At 42.9% G+C, this 26,027-nt stretch overlaps 1 protein-coding gene across 1 annotated transcript; it reads left to right on the top strand.

The window, feature by feature from the left end:
- Positions 1-2,640: 2,640 nt before the first annotated feature.
- LOC106593408 (myosin heavy chain, fast skeletal muscle) lies at positions 2,641-23,481 on the top strand. The gene is made up of 40 exons (XM_045710222.2): positions 2,641-2,686; positions 2,815-3,042; positions 3,994-4,140; positions 4,337-4,493; positions 4,827-4,854; positions 5,119-5,227; positions 5,381-5,473; positions 5,837-5,897; positions 6,098-6,196; positions 7,325-7,428; positions 7,824-7,962; positions 8,219-8,337; positions 8,490-8,639; positions 8,734-8,904; positions 10,438-10,741; positions 11,073-11,137; positions 11,233-11,320; positions 11,437-11,554; positions 11,718-11,841; positions 12,287-12,423; positions 12,893-13,148; positions 13,333-13,575; positions 13,903-14,079; positions 14,176-14,321; positions 14,501-14,591; positions 14,994-15,383; positions 15,505-15,631; positions 15,818-15,936; positions 18,181-18,377; positions 18,514-18,697; positions 18,834-18,999; positions 19,162-19,286; positions 19,473-19,781; positions 20,003-20,206; positions 20,360-20,485; positions 20,614-20,784; positions 22,193-22,297; positions 22,394-22,489; positions 22,901-23,032; positions 23,349-23,481. Exons 2-40 carry the CDS (start codon positions 2,827-2,829, stop codon positions 23,367-23,369), a joined length of 5,814 nt encoding a protein of 1,937 aa, XP_045566178.1. The 5' UTR covers positions 2,641-2,686; positions 2,815-2,826; the 3' UTR covers positions 23,370-23,481.
- The last annotated feature ends 2,546 nt before the right edge of the window (positions 23,482-26,027 follow it).

Here is a 26,027-nt window from a genome sequence, read left to right as displayed (position 1 = left end):
AATTCTTTCCATCCTATCAGAATCGACAAATGGTCTAACGATGCACTTAGCAAACGCTTTCTCTACGTGCTTGTTTGGGAAACACTCTTAAAAAATTGGCTTTCAATATAACGCTGCATCTAGTGCGATAATTGTAATGCTTAAGTTACATCGCAACTGGGAAACGAGGCCCTGGGCAATTCATGTGAGCATGACAAAACATTGATGTGAGCGTCTGCTAAATTACGTAAATCTAAATGTAAAATGTATGCTTTTTTGTAAATGTTCGAACTATGAGAGAATCCATGAATTGTGCTTGTTGAAAAGAAGAAAGGGAGAGCTATATTTCACACCTATTTTCTGACTTCCTAGGTCAAGCCATGGGGGGTATACAGTAATGTATAGAGTATACTGCCAGTATACATTAAATGCCAAGATCAAAATGTCATATGCTTTACTTAAAGCATAAAATTCTGCATTTTGTTAGGAATATTGTTCAATCAAAGAAAGACATGGCTATTGCTAAGATTCTGTTTGCTCTATTGCATCACTTTCTCTTACCACAAGAATAACCCCATACTGTGTGACATCATCAGTATTGTGGAATAATACTGCCCCTGCGATGGGGCTGGTTGTCACAAGTGGACAGAGTGTGTTTGATGACTCATAACTCCATGTTGGAATAAGATATGAGGATAAAAAGGGTCCCCATTTCAACCCAAGACATTGGTTTCCTCATAAAATGTTGTCACGTTGGTATGAAGGATCGGGAGACAGGCGCAGGAATGCGTAATAGGGGTTTTAATTTCCCAAATGACAGCGTGCCATGTTTAAGGCACGGGGACGAAGACCAAACAAACACGTATACAAAACACAGGGTTGAGACCCTAACAAAAGAGATTTACATTGAATAAATACACCGGGACGAAACCCGTAACACACACGCACACAATGATTCCACACGGGACGAAAACCGTAATCATCTGCACAATAACAATGGCACGAAAGCCAACACAACATAGCACAGGTACTCACACGAACCAACGGACATTGTGACAATAATCGACAGGACACTGGTAAACCCAAGGCATACTTATACAATTACTAATCACTGGGAATAGGAACCAGGTCTGCATAATGACAGTTCCGGAGGGATCCGTGACAGATATACTGGTGATGAGAAATACACACCAGAGTAAAAAGTGACAACCAACCCCGGTCTCCCTACTAATGTGCTGGGTGGACACAGCACCCCAAACACACAGGGTGTATTCAGGTGGTGAAAATGCAACATAAATGTAAAGGAATCTGTTACTTTATTGTAACTATTCCCTACTCATTTTATAACAGTTTTACTGAAGTCAGCTCAGCTGCTAAGCGGTTAACTTCAGAGTGTAATAAAAGTTTGAGGCAGCTATATCGCTGTCAGCAATATGAGTGGATAAGATGATTGAAATACTGGTATGATGTTATGTAAGTCATAAGAATCCTACTGGACTGTTTTAGCCAACTGAAATGTGAGACAAATAAAAGCGTCTCGAGAATCTTTTTAATAGATCATACTGTAGATAAATAACACATTAGATTTAACGGTTTTATAAGCTGTTATTGAAAGCCTAAATGTTTCTGTTCTCGATTTTAAATATGAATTTAATATGGTTCCACCAGGGTGATAAATCAAATGAAGTGAAGCACGAGGTAACGGCCAACTCCGTCACAAGCATGAGGTGAGGAGACACTTCAGATGTATTTACAAGCTAAATAGTATTAATAACAGGTGAACATATATATAAAGTTGTTGATGAGGCTTAATGCCACTAAAATGGAACTAAATAAGGCCAAATTAGGTTTAATGAAAACTATTTTAGTTGTAGTGGGGCAACATGGACTCACTCCATTACAGTATATGAGGTTCAGTATAAGTAACATTGGGGTGAATCAAACTTTTGATATTGTCATAATTAGTAGTAATGACATCTCTCATTTACATAAATTCAGCTAAATTCAATTCAGAGACAAATATGACATTAAAAAATAATGTCATGGGAGTGTGGTGCTCCTGGAAGTGGGAGGTGCTAGTGAGACAGATACACAGAGGTCTCTCATCCAATTCATTTCCTTTCCCAGAGTGGTCCATAATTAACTTTTGCCTGGTTGGCACTTCCAACCAGATATAAGGAGGCTGAGGCCCCAGCATCCATAAGTCAGATACCTTCTTCCTCTGTGGTAAGACCTCTCCACCTCCTTAGATTTGTATATTTGTCTCATCTTTACTCAGCAACTGAGGCAGTAGCTAACTGCACTGTTTAAATTGAGTGCTGCATGTCTCTTGTAAGATTTGACAATATGCAATCAAGTGCCATTGGTTTTCTTTAAACGTGCATTACTTCAAATCTGTAACTTCCTTTTATGGTCTAAAGTGGTGCTCCAGCACCTGTTTGTAAATTAAGGGAGTAGTCTAGAATGCAACTGGGTTTTCAGGAGTATTTATTTCAGTAGAAAAGTGAGATGCTATTAGGAAAATGAAAGTTAGCAGTTGGACCTGTAGTTTAAATTGACATGGTTTTAATTATTTACTTAAATGTTTTTTTTAGACATTCTGGGGTTAAAATTATAAGGCTTTTGACTTTTGCGTTTTCACAACACTCTCATGTTTCACAGGGTCCTCCAAGAAGTACACATTCATCTGTAGGAGGGGAAAAAGAAGGTGAGACATGGTTTGAGACTTCACATAAAAAGTGAGAATATTCTGAGAGATACCACTCACCTAACTCTGTTGACTGGGGAGGAAGCACCACAGAGTCAATCATGTTTCTTGTTTCATCTCTTTCCTAGTTATCCGTCACCATGAGTACGGACGCTGAGATGCAAATCTACGGCAAGGCTGCCATATACCTCCGTAAGCCTGAGAGGGAAAGGATTGAGGCACAAACCGCACCCTTTGATTCAAAGAACTCCTGCTATGTGACAGACAAGGCAGAGCTGTACCTTAAGGGTCTGGTCACTGCCAGGGCCGACGGGAAGTGTACTGTAACAGTCACGAAACCTGACGGCACTAAGGAGGTAAGCCTGATCTGAAAAGTATTCAAGTTCAAGTTCGTGTAATTACTCTGTTTCATGAAAAATCATCAAAATGATGAAAAACATTTCAATAGACAATATGTAATCAGTAACAACAGATAGATTGAACATGTATTTGTTTTTGTAAGCAGAATATAACCTTCAAACACATCATGTTTAAAGCTGCTATTTAAAATTGCCATGGAACTTTTGATATTGACAAGTCAAGAATCACCATGTATGTGTCAGTGGGTGATAACTAAGTAGTTGGATTAAATGTTGGATTGAACTGTAATATTAATGAGCAAAAAGCATTCAGTCATGTCCACTTTGATCAAATCAAATCTAACTTTATTTGTCACATGCGCCGAATACAACAAGTGTTGACCTTAGCGTGAAATGCTTACTTACAAGCCCTTAACCAACAGCGCAGTTCAAGAAGAGATAAGAAAATATTTCCCAACTAAACTAAAGTAAAACAAATAATAAAAAGTAACACAATAAAATAACAATAACAAGGCTATATACAGGGGGTACTGGTAACGAGTCAATGTGTGGGAGTACAGGTTAGTCAAGGTAATTTGTACATGTAGGTAGGGGTGAAGTGACTTTGCATAGATAATAAACAGCGAGTAGCAGCAGTGTACAAAACAAATGGGGAGGGGGGGGGGGGTGCAATTTAAATAGTCCGGTGGCCATTTGATGAATTGTTCAGTAGTCTTATGGCTTGGGGGTAGAAACGGTTAAGGAGCCTTTTGGTCCTTGACTTGGCACTCCGGTCCCACTTGCCGTGCGGTAGTAGAGAAAACAGTCAATGACTTGGGAGATTGGAGTCAATTGTTTGGGCTTTCCTCTGACACCACCTATTATATAGGTCCTGGATGGCAGGAAGCTTGGCCCCAGTGATGTACTGGGCCGTTATCTGTGTGTAATCTATATTCCTGACTGTTTCAGGAAGGAAAAGAGTTCAAAGATGCAGACATCTTCGAGATGAACCCCCCTAAGTACGACAAGATTGAGGACATGGCCATGATGACATACCTGAATGAAGCCTCTGTGTTGTATAACCTCAAAGAGCGTTATGCAGCATGGATGATCTATGTAAGAAACCTGCACATACAAACACTCACATACATGAACAAAATAAATACACACATAAATGAATGGTAGAAACCAAAACAAATCAATACAGTCGACCCACATCAGTATACCAAAGTACACCCACATCCTTACATAAATCCAGGTAAAAGAACATCTGACTTTACTAATCCACAAATGTAATTATGCTTTCATCCAGACCTACTCTGGGCTCTTCTGTGCCACGGTGAACCCCTACAAGTGGCTCCCAGTGTACGACGCAGAGGTTGTCAACGCCTACAGAGGGAAGAAGAGGATGGAGGCTCCACCCCATATCTTCTCCGTCTCTGACAACGCCTTTCAGTTCATGATGATTGGTACGAGCTGTCATGGATGGAGGAATGGATGGTTGGATGGAGGAATGGATGGTTGGATGGATGGACGGAGGGATGGATGGTTGGTTGGTTGGATAGATGTCCATTAAGTGCTCATAGATAGATAGATGGATGGATGCATCAATGGAAATTCAATTATGCATCAGAAAGGTATCTCCTGTTTTCTAGTCTAGGTAATAACAGTTTGCTGGGAATATCTGATTTCACTACCCTTGAATGGAAAATGTTCCAAATTCAAATTGATGATGATGCTATGAATTAAATAATGTCCCCATGTGTTTTGAGTATGATAGGCAATGTGTTTTCTGGTTCCAGATAAGGAGAACCAGTCCGTCCTGATTACGTAAGTTGTTTACTAAAATGTCACTTGAGAAAGTGTTTCTATTGTAATAAGTTGGGTCAATTGGTGTGATGATATACATGACAATATGAATGGATTAGAGCATTAGGCTATGTGTAATAACGAGTCGATGAGAAGTAGTATTTGTTAAAGACTTATGTCAGAACACAGGTTAACAGTGTATTTTTCTATGCTATTTCTTAGTGAAAGCCAATTTGACACTCGGACATGTAACTAAAACCCCTCTTTCTCTGTCATATAAACCAGTGGAGAATCCGGTGCAGGAAAGACTGTCAACACCAAGCGTGTCATCCAGTACTTTGCCACCATTGCAGTGTCTGGTGCCAAGAAGGAAGCAGAACCTGGCAAAATGCAGGTAGGTTGTTCTTATGTTTGTCTTTTTAACACATTTCAGTTTGGTTGGCTGTGTAAACTTGTTTTCCAGTGGTGAATCCTCTTTCAAGCAATTGAGAAAAACTAACTTGACAATGTTACCAGTTTTTGAGTAACTTGTGTTTGTCTCAATCAGGGGTCTCTTGAGGATCAGATCATTGCAGCTAACCCTCTGCTGGAGTCTTACGGTAATGCCAAGACAGTGAGGAACGACAACTCGTCTCGCTTTGTAAGTATGAAGGGCATACTGTGGAAATGACCTTATATTGGAAAAATGTTATTCAGTAGTCCCCTTTCGTTATACAGATTTACAATTTTATTTTGATCACTGATTTGTTGCTGAAAATTCGAACTTGTAGTGTATTCGAAGTTCTAAAATTGTAATTTTCATCTTTAAAATTTCATCATAATTCACATTTCCTGTTGCTGCAGGATTATTTTCCTGCTGTAGCAAACTGGATCCTACATCAAGCTCCTATATCTGTATCAATAGATCCAACATCTGTCCAACAAACTGTAACATTTAAAGGGGTCTATCAAAGTAAAATGTTAGATTTGTTGGCCTATTTCTAACCCCCATGCTCTGATATAGGGTAAATTCATCAGGATTCACTTCCAAGGTGGTAAACTGGCTAAAGCTGATATTGAAACCTGTGAGTTAGTTTTGATTGTTTCTCAATGCTTTCCTAAATGCACACAGAATTTTGGGGGGAGATCATTCAATTTAAATGTATCTCATGTTCTCGCTCTTGTTCTCTCGATCTCTCTCCTTTTTCCTCTCTCTCTCTCTTTGTGTCGTTCACGCTCTCTCTCTCTCTCTCTCTCTCTCTCTCTCTCTCTCACTCACCCTCAGACCTGCTGGAGAAGTCCAGAGTGTCCTTCCAACTGCCCGATGAGAGAGGCTACCACATCTTCTTCCAGATGATGACAGGCCACAAACCTGAGCTAGTTGGTACGACAAAGTAGAGGTTCAGAGGAACTCTTTCCCACCCCCATCTGTGAAACTTGTTAAAAATATTCATAGTACACACTAATAATACTATTACAATGATTACATCCAAGGTAACAAGGCATCTAGACATTTGGAAGGTCTCTGGGAAATAGTCCACAAGTCTCAGTCTCCTCTTTTGATGCTATTTCAAATCAAATTTATTTATATAGCCCTTCTTACATCAGCTGATATCACAAAGTGCTGTACAGAAACCCAGCCTAAAACCCCAAACAGCAAGCAATGCAGGTGTAAAAGCACGGTGGCTAGGAAAAACTCCCTAGAAAGGCCAAAACCTAGGAAGAAACCTAGAGAGGAACCAGGCTATGAGGGGTGGCCAGTCCTCTTCTGGCTGTGCCGGGTGGAGATTATAACAGCACATGGGCTAGATGTTCAAATGTTCATAAATGACCAGCATTGTCAAATAATAATAATCATAGTAGTTGTCGAGGGTGCAACAAGTCAGTAACACAAGAGTAAGTGTCAGTTGGCTTTTTCATAGCCGATCTTTGAGAGTATCTCTACCGCTAGTTCTGTCTCTAGAGAGTTGAAAACAGCAGGTCTGGGACAGGTAGCATATCCGGTGAATAGGTCAGGGTTCCAGCAGGTCTGGGACAACAGGTCTGGGACAGGTAGCACGTCCGGTGAACAGGTCAGGGTTCCATAGCTGCAGGCAGAACTGTTGGAACTGGAGCAGCAGCACGGCCAGGTGAACTGGGGACAGCAAGGAGTCATCAAGCCAGGTAGTCCTGAGGCATGGTCCTAGGGCTCAGGTCCTCCGAGAGAGATAAAGCAAGAAAGAAAAAGAGAGAATTAGAGAGAGCATATTTAAATTCACACAGGACACCGGAAAAGACAAGAGAAATACTCCAGATGTGACAGACTGACCCTAGCCCCCCGACACATAAACTACTGCAGCATAAATACTGGGGCTGAGACAGGAGGGGTCAGGAGACACTGTGGCCCCTATTTATTATATACTACATGTATCCTTGAGTCCATCTACTGAGTAAAGGAGGGAGAGATACTGTAAAGGTAGGACAGCAGAATTCTAAGACATTTAACTGACAAGCTGTTCTCTGTTGTCCACAGAAATGGCACTCATCACCACCAACCCCTACGACTTCCCCATGTGCAGCCAGGGTCAGATCACTGTGGCCAGCATCAATGACAATGAAGAGCTGGATGCCACAGATGTGAGTCAAACAAAGGGTTAACCAAACTATAGATATAGAATAGGTAGGACCACCATACACACTGAATGTACTGTGAAATTCCAACTTGGTGGCAGCTGGGAATTTTCATGTATGTTTTTGTTTGATTCTAAATGCCTTGTGTTAGTTAGGCATGTGCCTCAAGGAAATCTCTGTGCCTTCCACAAGAGAGCACCACTAAGTGCCCTGTGGAACTGTGTAAAACTAATTTTGTGCTGCCATCTACTAATGTGTTGCCCAAACGTTATCATGTGGAATAGAGAAGCCAGTCAAATCTATCCATCCCATTTGTTCTGCAGTGAGCAGCAGAGAACTGTAGTGTAACTGACCAAACTACAGTTCAGTTCATCACTGTTGTACTTCCTCTTTAATGCCAGGATGCCATTACAATCCTGGGTTTCTCTAATGATGAGAAGGTTGGCATCTACAAGCTGACAGGAGCTGTACTGCACCATGGAAACTTGAAATTCAAGCAGAAGCAGCGTGAGGAGCAGGCCGAGCCAGACGGCACAGAGGGTGAGTTCCACTCATAGATATATAATATGTAGAACATTAGTCCCATTCCCCAACATAGAAATAGAACACCTAAGACAGACAGTGCCACATGAAAGTCAGGCAGGAGATCATTTTTGGAGAACAAATTCCAACCTCCAAAATGTGGGTGAATCAAAACCTAGCCCACAAAGAAGTTAACCAAACTATTTTGTTAGTGTGAAATCAGAAACAAGTGATCTTGTGTCCCTGAGTCTGTTGTTGTTGGTTCTCTCTCCAGTGGCTGATAAAATCGCCTACCTGCTGGGCCTGAACTCAGCTGAGATGTTGAAGGCTCTGTGCTACCCCAGAGTGAAGGTCGGCAACGAGTATGTGACCAAGGGACAGACTGTGCCTCAGGTAAGGCGGCCAAACACAGAATCTACCATTTTCTGAGCACTGGAATTATTTTGGGTACGAGTGCATTACTTTTGATTTTCCAAAGCTTGTATCACCTTATCACTAGACATGGTCAATATCTCACATATTAATTTGAGGGATTATCATTACAGGTTAATAACTCAGTCAGTGCTCTGGCCAAGTCCATCTATGAGAGGATGTTCTTGTGGATGGTCATCCGTATCAATGAGATGTTGGACACCAAGAATCCAAGGCAGTTCTATATCGGTGTGCTTGACATTGCCGGGTTTGAGATCTTTGATGTGAGTATGAGACCAGAACAAGACAATTAGTTGTGATTCAGATTGATTACGGTCTTGTATGATGAAATGATCCCTTTTAAAACTCCATCAACAGTACAACAGCATGGAGCAGCTGTGCATCAACTTCACCAATGAGAAACTGCAACAGTTTTTCAACCACACCATGTTCGTCCTGGAGCAAGAGGAGTACAAGAAGGAGGGAATCGTCTGGGCCTTCATTGACTTCGGCATGGACTTGGCTGCCTGCATTGAGCTTATTGAGAAGGTAAGCTGTCTGTGGGGATTTTAATGGACCATAACAGCAAAGCTCATATGGAGCGCTGTGTGATATATTATCACAGTGGTACAACGTATACAGTATTAAAATCACTGGGGAAGCCAATCGAGTCCAAAAAATCCATAACAACCAATGTGTTGTTATAATTGCATTGTTTGCTCTATAACCTGTTAGTTTATATGCTTTGACACCGTGATATATAGGCCTAAGGCAATAAGAAGACACAGTGGCAGAATAAATTCATCCACATATTTGTTTCATCACAAAACCGGAGAGCAACATCTGTCCCATGGAGTCGACAAAGCATAATGAATGTAACAAACAGTTACATGACCTACAGCATGGTCAGTCAAGTACATTTCTCTGCCATTTTCGGACCACTAAACATCTATTGATTTAGAACCACAGAGAGTTACCGCAAGTCGCAAAGAAAACAGGAGCTGCCTCCCTCCAATATTCCAGCACCATTTCAATTTCAACAAATCACCTATGCTTAGTCTTATACAGTGACAACTAAAAGATTCCAAAAACGATTTTAGTCCAATCAACGTAAGCTAAATATCATGTGGCTGTCCATGGTAATAATTTCTGTGTTTGTGTGAGAAAGTAGAAAATACATGGAAACGCCATCCTCCTCTCTTTCATGTTGCAGAAAACGCTATACATTTTTTTTGTCCTAGGCTACTTGAATAAAATGCTTGCTCGCTATTCTAACTTCCTTTCCTGGGCAACAATTAGCTAGTAAACATTAACCTACTACATCTAGCTACACATTGAACTTCCATCCTCTCAGACCAAAAGCACAATGTATTAATTTATGGTTGGGTCAGAATTGGTGTTAGAATCATTGTCCAGTACGGGGAATTAAGTAAAACTATGAATACAAGTCCCTATCTCCATCCACGGCCAACTTAGGAAAGGGCCCATTTTAGCTAGATGCCTATCCTCCAGAGGACAACAACACAATGAGATGCAACAATTGAAGTTTTTCTTTCTGTCAATGACGTTTGGCTTGATTTGGTGTGAAGCCAAATCCAAACTGTCTTTCCTTGACAAATTTTTTGGTGCACCAGGACCATTCACAGATTAGCTCACTCAGTTTAGCTCAACTCTGATTTGCTGTTTTTGTATAAAAAATATATATATAAAGGGAGGCCAAATGCTCTCTGGCTTCTCTTGCATTCAATGCTACAATATCATACTCTTTTTGACCAGACAGCATCAGATAGAAGGGCTACACATACAGAGACAGAGGAGCGCAGTTTTGCTTTACCTGGTGAGACACATTCAGCCTCTTGCTAAGCGAGACGAAACATACATTATATTATATGTCAATTTTTTGGGGAAACCTCGCTTCCCTTGGCACCCATTAATATATGCCACTGACTGTTGAGAACTCAATATGTTTCCTATTATGTGTCCCTAAAGGTATATAACCCTATAATGGCATGTTTACTAACGGAATAAATGTCATCCTAAATGGAAATATCACTAATTTGACATACATCTCTTTTCGTAAAGCCATTGGGCATCTTCTCCATCCTTGAAGAGGAGTGCATGTTCCCCAAGTCTTCAGACACTACCTTCAAGGACAAGCTGTATGCCCAGCATCTTGGCAAAACAAATGCGTTTGAGAAGCCCAAGCCTGCCAAAGGCAAGGCAGAGGCCCACTTCTCCCTGGTGCATTACGCCGGTACTGTGGACTACAACATCACTGGCTGGCTGGAGAAGAACAAGGATCCCCTGAACGACTCAGTTTGCCAGCTGTACCAGAAGTCCTCAGTCAAAATTTTGGCTGCCCTGTATCCTCCTCCCCCTCCTGAGGGTAAGACTAGCATCACGTCACAATATTTAACTAAATACTAGTGATAACTCAGACACAAATGTTCTTTAAAGTCTTTCAATGTATCAGAATTTCTCAGGGTTTATCACTGGGTTGATTTCCTAATATACTTGGTTAATTTAATCATACAATAGGTGTTATTTTAAACAATCTCACTTGCCTCTAGCTAAGTGTGAAGTTTAATTAGTCTGCTTGCTGAAGACAAGACCACTCTAGATTTCTTACATACTCTTATTATTATTATTCTATTTATTCCACCCACTCTAGGAAATGTACTTTTCTAGATATCTTTTACTTTTCCCCATTTTAACAGATAAAGCCAAGAAAGGAGGCAAGAAGAAGGGTGGTTCCATGCAGACAGTGTCCTCACAGTTCAGGGTGAGCTTTTGAAATGTGCTTATTCAGTCCTTCAAAAGGTGCAATTATCATAAACTACAGTATGTCTGAGAAAATGGTTTGTAACCCTCTTACAGGAGAACTTACATAAGCTGATGACCAACTTGAGGAGCACTCATCCTCACTTTGTGCGCTGCCTGATCCCCAACGAGTCAAAGACTCCAGGTACAAGAAATATTCAGTTAAAAATGTAATCTTATCATTACAGTATCAGTAACCTTAACAATCCCAATCTTTAACCTGTTTATTAGTATTAAAAGAGACTTGGTTTGTTTTACCAGGTCTGATGGAGAACTTCCTGGTTATCCACCAGCTCAGGTGTAATGGTGTACTGGAGGGTATCAGGATCTGCAGAAAGGGCTTCCCAAGCAGAATCATCTATGCTGATTTCAAACAGAGGTACACACACGCAAGCACGCACACACACACGCACATACAAATGCACACACACCACAGAAAATATCTGTTCCAAGGGTATTCCCAGCATCAGAATAGGCTTACTTTTTACGAAATATAATTAAGATATTACAACTTCACATGTTAAAAATGTCTCCTCATTCAGGTACAAAGTACTGAATGCCAGCGTCATCCCTGAGGGCCAGTTCATGGACAACAAGAAGGCTTCTGAGAAGCTGCTTGGGTCCATTGATGTGAATCACGAAGATTACAAGTTTGGACACACCAAGGTCAGTTAAATACCCCCAGCAAAAGCTGACAACAAAACACAACTTCAATGATAATTTAAACCTGTACCATATAAAATCTCTCCAGGTGATCTATCCATCCTTTTGTTCTTTGTTCTTCATTTAACTCATGGAAAAGGCGGAAAAACATTGGACTGTTTTTTTTTTCCAAAGTCATTCATCACAAGTATAGAAGAGAAACTAAACTCATTACCATGTGCATAGTGTTAGAGTGGTATGGCTCCAGGTATCTGTATCTGTACATTATTAATCTACAACTGTACAATAACTAACAACTTAGAAACAACATATCCCATGGTTTGTTTCTAACCATTGCAAAGTTAATGTTGTTTAAATCAATCTAGTGGTGTTGTTCCCCTCTTTTGATGCAACCCTTTCTGTCCGTCGCAATCTGTGGTTCCATTTACCATGTTAAACTGTGTCTCAGGTGTTCTTCAAAGCCGGTCTGCTGGGTGTCCTGGAGGAGATGAGAGATGAGAAGCTGGCCACTCTGGTCGGCATGGTCCAGGCTCTCAGCCGTGGATTCCTCATGAGGAGAGAGTTTAGCAAGATGATGGAGAGGAGGTGAGGAATAGTAGACATCTTGGCAAAGCTTTCTGTCAACCAGCTGTTTCTAATGCATTATGATTACATACTGTATATGCTGTGAGTTGTTCAGAAAGAGAAAGTACATCTTATAATGGTCTACTAAAGCTTTTGGGTTAATTCATTTAGTCCAGAAATAGATGTAGCAACTAAAGGATTCTAGCTTTATAGTTGGATTTTGGGATTTGGCTGTTCAATTGTCATTTAAATGTGTGGTATTTCCCCATTTATTCTTGAAGTATATAAAATGCCTCATGAGCATGCACGACCTGTCAGTACTTGCATCTAGAGAGCCGTCTATGAATTTAAGAGGGGTTACATTTCCCTAGCCCCATTCCTCAGCTGTAAACAAACAGTGGTGGGGGGCCCATTTTGTTGTTCATCTAATCACAGTCTGTAGCTTTAAGCATGTCACTCACCATGCCATTCTATCCTTTCTGTCGACCAGAGAATCAGTTTACGCCATCCAGTACAACATCCGCTCATTCATGAATGTGAAAACCTGGCCATGGATGAAGTTGTACTTCAAGATCAAGCCCCTGCTGCAGAGCGCTGAGACTGAGAAGGAGCTGGCCAACATGAAGGAGAACTATGAGAAGATGACGACAGACCTGGCCAAGGCTCTGGCCACAAAGAAGCAAATGGAGGAGAAGTTGGTGGCCCTGACGCAGGAAAAGAACGACCTGGCGCTCCAAGTCGCATCTGTGGGTGAAAAAACAACCTTCATTACTGTCAAATTTACATTCACATGAATAAACGTACATATGTACACACCTATTTATTACTAATGTTATATACTTTATATATCTCATGAATTTCGATTGGTTTACTCTGACCTTCAATATACAAAGTGAGGCTTCTGATTTTTTTCCCCCGTTCTGAAACCAGGAAGGAGAGAGTCTGAATGATGCTGAGGAAAGGTGCGAGGGGCTCATCAAGAGCAAGATCCAGCAGGAGGCCAAACTCAAAGAGACGACCGAGAGGCTGGAGGATGAGGAGGAGATCAATGCTGAGTTGACTGCCAAGAAGAGGAAGCTGGAGGATGAGTGCTCTGAGCTGAAGAAGGACATTGATGACCTGGAGCTCACCCTGGCCAAAGTGGAGAAGGAGAAGCACGCCACTGAAAACAAGGTCTTGTGTCTTACCATAGACAGTCTAACCAAACAATAATCAAATCAATAATCAAATCAAAAGATAGCTTAACAGAAATGGAATTCACTTGTACAATAGTAGAATTTCAGTTGTGGGGTACTCCCAACATTCATTGCATGATCTGCTCCCCCTGATTTATGACTTCCATTCAGCACACTGGCATGATGAACACTGACATCTAGTGTTGAATATATAGTACAGTAATTGTTGATGCAGTGCGAATCTAAATGAAATGAATGCAATATATAACAAACTAAATCTCCCCTTTAAGTGACCAAAGACTAATTTTGATGTTGCCGTTTTCAGGTTAAAAACCTGACAGAGGAGATGGCGTCTATGGATGAGAGTGTTGCCAAGCTGACCAAGGAGAAGAAAGCCCTCCAAGAGGCCCACCAGCAGACACTGGATGACCTGCAGGCAGAGGAGGACAAAGTCAACACTCTGACCAAGGCCAAGACCAAGCTGGAACAGCAAGTGGACGACGTGAGTGGAGTTGGACATTTTGGCCATGATAGCATGTAAGATGATATTATCTTCAGTTGTTTAGATTTTAATAATGTATGTGTTTTTATCTTATAGCTTGAGGGTTCCCTGGAGCAAGAGAAGAAGCTCCGTATGGACCTTGAGAGATCCAAGAGAAAGCTGGAGGGAGATCTGAAACTGGCCCAGGAGTCCATAATGGACCTGGAGAATGACAAGCAGCAAGCTGATGAGAAAATCAAGAAGTAAACACAAACAAATGACTACAGTATTACCTGCTATAATGGTTGTTCTTGACTAATTCTTGTAATTATGAATTAGCATGTGCATGTGATTCTTAAAAGCAAAGTGAATGGTATGATCCTCTGCCATTTCACTATCAAAGCAAAACCAACTCTGCAGTCAACGTGTTTGTGTTTCTTAGGAAGGAGTTTGAGACCACCCAGCTCCTCAGCAAGATTGAGGATGAGCAGTCTCTGGGAGCTCAGCTGCAGAAGAAGATCAAGGAACTCCAGGTGTAGTACAGGATATAAGCTCCAGTACAGAAAAGGACAGACTTGAATAATTTCCTTTAAAAAAAAGTACACTTTTTCTGGCAGCAGACAGTTTTCCAGGTGGCTTCTGATGGCTCAGTAGGTTGGAAGATGGTGTTTCTTGTTGGTGCTTCTTACTATCCCCACTCAGCCCTCAATGACAATATCCATGTTAAAATGGCTTATATCCATCTAGAGTTCTCTGTCTAACTTCTTACCTTTGAGGGTTTGGCTCCTGCATGGGACACTGTCTACTGAATATATTAGTGTAACTGGCTTTGTATTAAACACATTTATGAAAAATATACTATTATTACTTTGTGAGGTTCAATTGTTTCAACTGTATTGTAGTGTTCATCCCCCCTGCTCCTACCCCTGTTCTAGGCCCGTATTGAGGAGCTGGAGGAGGAAATTGAGGCTGAGCGTGCTGCCAGGGCTAAGGTTGAGAAGCAGAGGGCCGATCTCTCCAGGGAACTTGAGGAGATCAGCGAGAGGCTGGAGGAGGCCGGAGGCGCCACTGCTGCTCAGATTGAGATGAACAAGAAGCGTGAGGCTGAGTTCCAGAAGCTGCGTCGTGATCTTGAAGAGTCCACCCTGCAGCATGAGGCCACAGCTGCCGCTCTGCGCAAGAAGCAGGCCGATAGTGTGGCTGAGCTCGGGGAGCAGATCGACAACCTGCAGCGCGTCAAGCAGAAGCTGGAGAAGGAGAAGAGCGAATACAAGATGGAGATTGATGACCTCTCTAGCAACATGGAGGCTGTCGCTAAGGCTAAGGTGAGTAGTAATGTTTTGATCAAGCAGTGTTGAGGATGGTCAACTACATTACCATTCAAGTGAACTGAAGTTGACAGGAGTCACAAATATAAAGTAATGATGATACATGTTTCACTAACAGGGCAATCTGGAGAAGATGTGCCGTACTCTTGAGGACCAGCTGAGTGAGCTCAAGACTAAGAATGATGAGAATGTTCGCCAGGTCAACGACATCAGCGGACAGAGGGCCAGACTCCTGACAGAAAATGGTACCATCAACAATGAACAACAAGCCAATGCTTACCTTTAGTAGACAACAATACATGTTGTGGGCTGTATCCACATAGGTGGTGAATAGTACAGTAGAAACTAATATTGCCCTACGATACCTCAAAATACATTTTCAATCTTAGAAAACAGTGACCCTATTAACAAGATGCTCCTCTGTCCTGCAGGTGAGTTTGGTCGCCAGCTGGAGGAGAAGGAAGCTCTCGTGTCTCAACTGACCAGAGGAAAACAGGCCTTCACCCAGCAGGTGGAGGAGCTGAAGAGGGCGATTGAGGAGGAGGTCAAGGTAAGGGACCCAAAATGGAGAGTTTAGAGCTATATCTTTACGTAGACGGTGACTACACCACCCTCAGAGACTCCTACTGTCTCTCCACCCTCAGAGACTCCTACTGTCTCTCCACCCTCAGAGACTCCTACTGTCTCTAAACCCTCAGAGACTCCTACTGTCTCTCCACCCTCAGAGACTCCTACTGTCTCTCCACCCTCAGAGACTCCTACTGTCTCTCCACCCTCAGAGACTCCTACTGTCTCTCCACCCTCAGAGACTCCTACTGTCTCTCCACCCTCAGAGACTCCTACTGTCTCTCCACCCTCAGAGACTCCTACTGTCTCTCCACCCTCAGAGACTCCTACTGTCTCTCCACCCTCAGAGACTTCTACTGTCTCTCCACCCTCAGAGACTCCTACTGTCTCTAAACCCTCAGAGACTCCTACTGTCTCTCCACCCTCAGAGACTCCTACTGTCTCTCCACCCTCAGAGACTCCTACTGTCTCTCCACCCTCAGAGACTCCTACTGTCTCTCCACCCTCAGAGACTTCTACTGTCTCTCCACCCTCAGAGACTCCTACTGTCTCTAAACCCTCAGAGACTCCTACTGTCTCTCCACCCTCAGAGACTCCTACTGTCTCTCCACCCTCAGAGACTCCTACTGTCTCTCCATCATCAGAGACTCCTACTGTCTTTCCACCCTCAGAGACTAGTGTAAGCAGGAGGAGAAGCCTCATTTAACACAGTAAATTCATCAGGCTTAAGCCATGTTTCAGTCAGGCCAATGACATCAAGATTATGATCAGTGATTAGTTCATTGACTATGGAAGTGAGGGATCTAACATTAAGTAGCCCTATTTTGAGATGTGAGATATCACAATCTCTTTCAATAATGACAGGAATGGAGGTCTTCATTCCAGTGAGATTGCTAGAGCGAACACCGCCATGTTTAGTTTTGCCCAACCTAGATCAAGGCACAGACACGGTCTCAATGGGGATAGCTGAGCTGACTACACTGACTGTGCTAGAGGCAGACTCTACTAAGCTGACAGGCTGGCTAACAGCCTGCTGCCTGGCCTGCACCCTATCTCATTGTGGAGCTAGAGCCCTGTCTATGTTCATAGATAAGATGAAAGCACCCCTCCAGCTAGGATGGAATCCATCACTCCTCAGCAGCCCAGGCTTGGTCCTGTTTGTGGTTGAGTCCCAGAAAGAGGGCCAATTATCTACAAATTCTATCTTTTGGGAGGGGCAGAAAAAAGTTTTCAACCAGCGATTGAGTTGTGAGACTCATCACTCCCCATAACTGGGAGAGGGCCAGAGACAATTACTCGATGCCGACACATCTTTCTAGCTAATTTACACGCTGAAGCTATGTTGCGCTTGGTGATCTCTGACTGTTTCATCCTAACATCGTTGGTGCCGACGTGGATAACATTATCTCTATACTCTCTACACTCGCCAGTTTTAGCCTTAGCCAGCACCATCTTCAGATTAGCTTTTACGTCGGTAGCCCTGCCCCCTGGTAAACAGTGTATGATTGCTGGATGATTCTTTTTAACTCTAATACTGCGGGTAATGGAGTCGCCAATGACTAGGGTTTTCAATTTGTCAGAGCTAATGGTGGGAGGCTTCGAGGCTCAGACCCCGTAACGGGTGGAGGAGAGACCAGAGAAGGCTTGGCCTCCGACTCCGACTCGTTGCTTATTTTAATGGGGAAAAACGGTTTAAAGTTTCTGTCGGCTGAATGAGTGACACCGGTTGAGCATTCCTACAGCATTTCCTTCCAGAAGCCATGAGAAAGTTGTCCGGCTGCGGTGACTGTGCGAGGGGATTTATATTACTATCTGTACTTATTGGTGGCACAGACGCTGTTTCATCCTTTCCTACACTTAAATTACCCTTGCCTAACGATTGCGTCTGAAGCTGGGCTTGCAGCACTTGCAGCACCTCACCATAAGGCGATCGTTCTCCTGTATATTATGAGTACAGCGACTGCAATTAGAAGGCATAATGTTAATGTTACTACTTAGCTTTGGCTGGTGGAGGTCGTGTAGAACCATGTCCAGATAAAGCGTCAGGGGTGAAAAAGTTGAATGTAAAAAGTCAAATGGTAATTAAACAAAATGGTAATTAAAAAGTAAAACCGTAATTTTGGCAGGTAGCAAAATAACGATAGCAACAAACCACATAGCTTCACGTAAACAAGTCCACATAATTTGTTTGACTCTCACTCATCTCTCCTTGTCTTCTTTCTCACAGGCTAAAAATGCACTGGCCCACGGTGTTCAGTCTGCCCGCCATGACTGTGACCTCCTGAGGGAGCAGTTTGAGGAGGAGCAGGAGGCCAAGGCAGAGCTGCAACGTGGCATGTCCAAGGCCAACAGTGAGGTGGCTCAGTGGAGGACTAAGTATGAAACTGATGCCATCCAGCGCACAGAGGAGCTGGAGGAGGCCAAGTGAGTCGCACGCAACAGAAAAAACTCAGATATTGTGTGGATGGTGAGAGTGGTAGGGGGCTCTGAGAAAATGTTACATCAATATGTATTGTAACATATCTCTCACTTCACAAAACCACCCTCTGTTGTGCAACAGGAAGAAGCTGGCCCAGCGTCTGCAGGAGGCCGAGGAGACCATTGAGGCGACCAACTCCAAGTGCGCCTCCCTGGAGAAGACCAAGCAGAGGCTGCAGGGAGAGGTGGAGGACCTCATGATTGATGTTGAGAGAGCCAACGCATTGGCCGCCAACCTCGACAAGAAGCAGAGGAACTTTGACAAGGTGAAAATGAATAAACCTCACCTTAGTCTGATATTTACTGTCTGAAAGATGATCAAATGTAGTATAATTGTAGCATATTTCTAATTCAAAACTCTTCATCAATGACTTCTGATGAAAATCCCATGGATTCCCCTAGGTTCTGGCAGAGTGGAAGCAGAAGTATGAGGAGGGCCAGGCTGAGCTGGAAGGAGCTCAGAAGGAGGCTCGCTCTATGAGCACTGAACTCTTCAAAATGAAGAACTCCTACGAGGAGGCTCTGGATCATCTGGAGACTCTGAAGAGAGAGAACAAGAACCTGCAACGTGAGCATTTGACGGCAATTTTATTTGGCTCATGTTTCATTAGCAATATTAATTGCTGTTAATAAATTCACTGATATTATGATTCAATGTCAACTTCAGCGGATTGGCAATATCCACTAAAAATGTCCCAAGTCTAAACTGCTCTTGTGTTTGTGTGTGCAGAGGAGATCTCTGACCTGACTGAGCAGATTGGAGAGACTGGCAAGAGCATCCATGAGCTGGAGAAGGCCAAGAAGACCGTGGAGACAGAGAAGTCTGAGATCCAGACAGCTCTGGAGGAGGCTGAGGTACAAACTACAGCTGTTTGATGGGAAAAGCAGAGTTAAACTAGCCAACGCCAGCTACAGTCTAATGATCCCTGTAATGATGTTTATTGTAGTCATATATATATATATACACATACATTTACGTCCTTTGTTATATGCATACAAATGTATTTAACACAATTGGCATGACTGCTTCTGTTTGTCCAGGGCACACTGGAGCACGAGGAATCCAAGATTATGCGTGTGCAGCTGGAGCTGAACCAGATCAAGGGTGAGGTGGACAGGAAGATCGCTGAGAAGGACGAGGAGATGGAGCAGATCAAGAGGAACAGCCAGAGGATGGTTGACTCCATGCAGAGCACCCTGGACTCTGAGGTCAGGAGCAGGAATGATGCCCTGAGGGTGAAGAAGAAGATGGAGGGAGACCTGAACGAGATGGAGATCCAGCTGAGCCACTCCAACAGGCAGGCCGCTGAGGCCCAGAAACAGCTGAGGAATGTCCAGGGACAGCTCAAGGTATTGGGACTGGGACATCAGGCTCAAAAACCTGAACATGGAGAGGGATTTGTTTGTGAATCTGTAGAAAAGAAAAGAACAGAGGAATTGAATAGAGTGGACAATGCACTGTAGAAAGTTAGGGATACTGGGGAAATTCTTCCCAATGAACGTTTATATCACCCATCCTATTACCCCTATTTCCACATGTCCTAATGAACGTATGTCCTTGTGAACCACAGGATGCCCAATTGCACCTTGATGACGCCGTCCGTGTCGCAGAAGACATGAAGGAGCAGGCAGCCATGGTGGAGCGCAGAAACGGTCTGATGGTGGCTGAAATCGAGGAGCTGAGAGTTGCTCTAGAGCAGACAGAGAGAGGCCGCAAAGTGGCTGAGACTGAGCTGGTAGACGCCAGCGAGCGTGTTGGACTGCTGCACTCCCAAGTATGGGTCAAAAGCCATTTCAAATGAAACTCAACCAAGCATACATTTTAAACACACCTGGAATTTCACAGTGCCTTAGATTTTCATAATTTCAGTCTTGTGACTTACAAGTTCTCTTCAGAGTCCAACAAATCGTCTTGTTTCCTCCTTCAGAACACCAGCCTTCTGAACACCAAGAAGAAGCTGGAGACTGACCTGGTGCAGGTGCAGGGAGAGGTGGACGACATCGTCCAGGAGGCCAGGAATGCAGAGGAGAAGGCCAAGAAGGCAATCACTGACGTGAGTCCTTGAAATACATCATCTTGATTTGTCCCCAAGTGCCAATGGTAGCAGGGCTAGTTAAGAACAACAAAGATCTGAGAGGGACGTTATGATTGGTGCATAAATTAAACAAACCATTATTCCAGGCGGCCATGATGGCTGAGGAGCTGAAGAAGGAGCAGGACACCAGTTCTCACCTGGAGAGGATGAAGAAGAACCTGGAGGTCACAGTCAAGGACCTGCAGCACCGCCTGGATGAGGCTGAGAATCTGGCCATGAAGGGAGGCAAGAAACAGCTCCAGAAACTGGAGTCCAGGGTGAGTTACCAGCAGGGTGGATTAGGGTGGATTGAAAGACTGACTGCTGGAAATGTATTTGATCATATACAAATTCACAGGAGCATTGTTTAATGACTTGTTCTCGCAATAACCCACCTAGATCAGGGGTTCCCAAACTTATTACCCCTTTTGTGATAGCGAATTCATCAGGGACGCACCTCTTAATATCAGAACACAACTCCTATTTTAAAGTGCGATAAAAATAGCATCCACGCAGATTTCCTATGACTTCTGCAGTGCATGACTGGACTAATCAAGTCTCAGGCCCTGGGAAATAACATTTTTAACTCTTTGCATCAGAGAGAAAATATTGAAGTTTTAAAGCTTAAATTACAGTGAATTTATGATCAAAACAAATTCTAATAATTGTACACTTATTTAGTGGAGTTGATCCAAGACCTTTAAATAAATTTAAATGCATTCATCTAGTTGCTTCATTGTCTCAGCAGACTTCTTCTAATATGCCATTTCATTCATAATAATAATAATAATAATAATTCACAATAAATATCAACACACAATATAATATACATTCATCGAATTAATGTCATAGTAATAATTTATCTCTCTATTGTTACGTCTCGTTCACCGGCCGTTGCTAGGGAAGCTAGCGTTGCTATGCGGGGCTACCAGCTAGCAGGCTAATGGCTGAATTAGCTTTTAGGCTAGCGGACTTTAATAAGTTCATAAAACCTGAAAATACAACATAACATCTCGACAAACATATGTACATGCTCCAGAAACATTACCTTCTTGAATATAGTGATGTTACACTCGCTTACCTTCAAAATAAATATATAAAAATGTATGTCGGTGCTTCTGTCTTGCTGTTGGCTCGCTAAGCAAATTACTCTCAACTGCCAAAGCTCGAGGCTCCCATAATAGAAGAAATGTCCCAACATTAAAACATGCGAGTGGCGGCCTCTAGTCGCCATACTGGTACTGCACCATACACCACTAAACGCATGACAACATCGACAGTCATATTACTAATACATGAAGAATTGAGATGTGAGCATCCCAGACCCGTCGTTTATCGAAGAGTTAATAACATAAATTGTGGATGAATAATATTACATTGTACAGTATTGCACCCTCTAAACGTTTTCCAAAGATCCCTGGCTGTTTAATCTGTTCTTGCTAGAAATATACATAAACAAATTGAAAGGTAAATTCCACTTTGAGAAACACTGACCCAGATATTGAAAAGTTGTTGTTATTTTTACAGCCCCCTTCAATTAACATTTTAAAAGAGTACCTAGGAACAGATAACAATTGTGCCCCCTTGACTGGGTAGAAGAGGTATAGTCTTCTTCCCAGTACAAATATTTGTTACGTCTGATTTCACGACCTCCAACAAACTCCTACGTTTATTTCTTCCACAAAGGTGCGTGAGCTCGAGACTGAGGTGGAGGCCGAGCAGAGAAGAGGTGTAGACGCGGTCAAGGGAGTCCGCAAGTATGAGCGCAGAGTCAAGGAGCTCACTTACCAGGTAAGAGAAAGTGCATCCTTCACACACTTGACTCTAACACAGACAGGTTTGTGTATACAACTATTGTGACATTGATTCTTTGCTCTTCTCTCACAGACTGAGGAGGATAAGAAGAACGTTAACAGACTTCAGGACCTGGTAGATAAGCTGCAGATGAAGGTGAAGGCCTACAAGAGGCATTCTGAGGAAGCGGTGAGTCACAGAGGGCAATCGAAAACGTAGTTTTTCTCTACAAAACGTAATGTCCATACAGTTTAGCTGAAGTGTTGCTACAGCACACCAGTAAACAATGACTGAATTGATATTACAGGTAATTGCTGAAGAAATTACACACATTTCTGAGTGCCTCCTATTCCTATGTGTTACTAACTTAAAGGAGAGGGGGTTGAATATGAATTTGCTGGTCTAGTGGTAGTGCTGGAAGCAGCGGTTTGATCCCCAGTTCTGACACTCACTTTCTCTGCAGTATCTTCTATCTCCCTATATACATTGCTATCCTAAATCTGACAATGTGTTTTGTGGAAAATAATATTTTAATTTACTACCTGAAGCTTCAAACTTTAAATGCTGATGTTCTGTTCTCCCTCTCTTTTCCTCACCCAGGAGGAAGCCGCAAACCAGCACATGTCTAAGTTCAGGAAGGTTCAGCATGAGCTGGAGGAAGCTGAGGAGCGTGCTGACATCGCTGAGACTCAGGTCAACAAGCTCAGAGCCAAGACCCGTGACTCTGGAAAGGTACAGAACTGCTGCTAAACCTATACCTGACTCATGTTCAGATATGACCACATCAGCACCACCTATGATTTAGTCTTACTGTGAGGTAAATGCAGACCTTTTACACTCAACTGTATTGAAGATCTCTAAGAAGAACATTTCAGGAAGGGCTAAACAATCTAATAAGAGTTATTCAGTTAGTACTTCAACATCTAAAATCCAAGCTGAGCACTGAGCATTAAAGACTTGATCCATTATATTCTATCCAAGTCTATCCATATATTTATCATGTTCATTGTTATTACTGATCCATTATATTCTATCTTTCTTCTTACAGGGAAAAGAAGTTGCTGAATAAACAAGACCAAAGTATTGAAGATCAAAGTCTTACCATTTTCCTGTGTTGCATAAAATATGATGTTCATGGTGAAATGTTGAGCATTGATTAAAAACATGTAGGCCTACATACACTTCCTTTGTGACTGTAGACTTATTACTCAGCAAACAGATTTTTAATACCATAAAATATTGTACTTTAAATAATGGAGCAATCTGGGATTCCAACAGCAAAAGTCACCCAGACAAAGCAGTCCGTTTTTTGAGTAAACAGATGAGGAATGAGGCTGGAGAAATTTAACCACTCTCAAATTCTCAGACTGAGCTATGGAGGCAAAGACAGCAAGTTTGTTCTTGCTGAGTCTTTATTTATTGAATTCAATGTAGTTCAGCCAGCCTCTGCATTTAAGCTGCTTCTTTATACAAGGTAATGCTGGTAGATTGCCATTGGAAATAATGACTCTAGTGTGTAAAAATCTGACACTGGCTAAATATGCATGTCAATTTTGAGCCTTACCCCCAGCCATTTATTTTGTACGTATTTATTATGGATCCCCATTACTTCCTGCCCAGGCAGCAGCCACTCTTCCTGGCATCCGTCAAAATTAAGGCAGTTATATAATTTGAAATACATTACAATACATTCATAACAGATTTCACAACACACTGTGTGCCTTCAGGCCACTACTCTACTACCACATATCTACAACACAAAATCTATTATCATGTGTCTGTGACACAGACATATGGCAGACATATCAGTGTGGATGACGGATCACCACCTCAAGCTGAACCTCGGCAAGACGGAGCTGCTCTTCCTCCCGGGGAAGGACTGCCCGTTCCATGATCTCGCCATCACGGTTGACAACTCCCTTGTGTCCTCCTCCCAGAGTGCTAAGAGCCTTGGCGTGACCCTGGACAACACCCTGTCGTTCTCCACCAACATCAAGGCGGTGACCCGATCCTGTAGGTTCATGCTCTACAACATTCGCAGAGTACGACCCTGCCTCACACAGGAAGCGGCGCAGGTCCTAATCCAGGCACTTGTCATCTCCCGTCTGGATTACTGCAACTCGCTGTTGGCTGGGCTCCCTGCCTGTGCCATTAAACCCCTACAACTCATCCAGAACGCCGCAGCCCGTCTGGTGTTCAACCTTCCCAAGTTCTCTCACATCACCCCGCTCCTCCGCTCTCTCCACTGGCTTCCAGTCGAAGCTCGCATCCGCTACAAGACCATGGTGCTTGCCTACGGAGCTGTGAGGGGAACGGCACCTCCGTACCTTCAGGCTCTGATCAGGCCCTACACCCAAACAAGGGCACTCCGTTCATCCACCTCTGGCCTGCTCGCCTCCCTACCTCTGAGGAAGCACAGTTCCCGCTCAGCCCAGTCAAAACTGTTCGCTGCTCTGGCACCCCAATGGTGGAACAAGCTCCCTCACGACGCCAGGACAGCGGAGTCAATCACCACCTTCCGGAGACACCTGAAACCCCACCTCTTCAAGGAATACCTGGGATAGGATAAAGTAATCCTTCTAACCCCCCCTTAAAAGATTTAGATGCACTATTGTAAAGTGGTTGTTCCACTGGATATTATAGGTGAATGCACCAATTTGTAAGTCGCTCTGGATAAGAGCGTCTGCTAAATGACTAAAATGTAAAAAAATGTAATGATTTGTTGCTTCACAGTCCCCGCTGTTCAATAAGGTGAATTTTTATCTGTTTTTTAAATCTGTTATTTTAAATACTTTCTTGACACATATTTTTCTTAAAACTGCATTGTTGGTTAAGGGCTTGTAAGTAAGCATTCTAGTGGAAATCTAGTGGTCTTGCCTTCTAATTATTGTTTTCCATTGCAAAATGATTCAAGATGTGTTTCGTTGCATGCCCTAATGAACATGACCTTGCTCATGGGCCTTATTTAGGTCAGTGCTATCCGGGATCCTTGGGACTTCCCTACCCTAAACCTGACCTTGACCCCTACCATTACCCTGACCTTGACTCCAGCCCTAAACCCTGAGACTGACCCCTGCCCTTACCCTAAACCTCAACTTAAAGGGATACTTCAGAATTTTGACAATGAAGCACTTTGTCTACTTCCCCAGAGTCAAATGACTCATGGATACCATTAATATGTCTATACATCCAGTATAAAGGAACTTAGAGTTTCGCAAGACAATGCCAACTAGCGTTAGCGCAATGACTGGAAGTCTATGGTGTCTACAAGTATCGCCAAACACCTGTAGTATAACTATTCTCCAATAGAGGGCACTAAAACACCAAGGTTAGAAGAAGCTACATGACGGGCCTTTTTTTGCCTGCCACTGCAAAGTTTCTGGAGGTGTCTGACAGAGATCCTGGAGGGTAATCAGAGGAGCCTAAAGCATTGTGGAATCGGAGGAGCCTGAAGCATTGACAAAACAAACGGTTAATAATAACCACAGTTAACCTCTCCACCCTGACCGTCTGTGAGTCAGCATGTAGTGAGGGCTTTCCCTGACAGTTGGTTGCTAGCATATTTATAGACAACATGTGTGAGTGTTTCAGGAAACTGGGGATCACGGCTTTACTCAGCAAGGGCTTCCCCTAGGCTGGCTGGCAGTATTTATGGTCTACCGTGGTGAGTGTGCTCTTTAAGAAACAGACAGGGGATCACCGCTGTACGTGTGTACATAGAAGGAAA

This window comes from Salmo salar, chromosome 02, assembly GCF_965601325.2.
Source record: "Salmo salar chromosome 02, fSalSal1, whole genome shotgun sequence".
Taxonomy (NCBI): Eukaryota; Metazoa; Chordata; class Actinopteri; order Salmoniformes; family Salmonidae; genus Salmo; species Salmo salar.
Note: the sequence above shows the minus strand (reverse complement) of the source record. Positions and strands in the feature narration are given on the sequence as shown.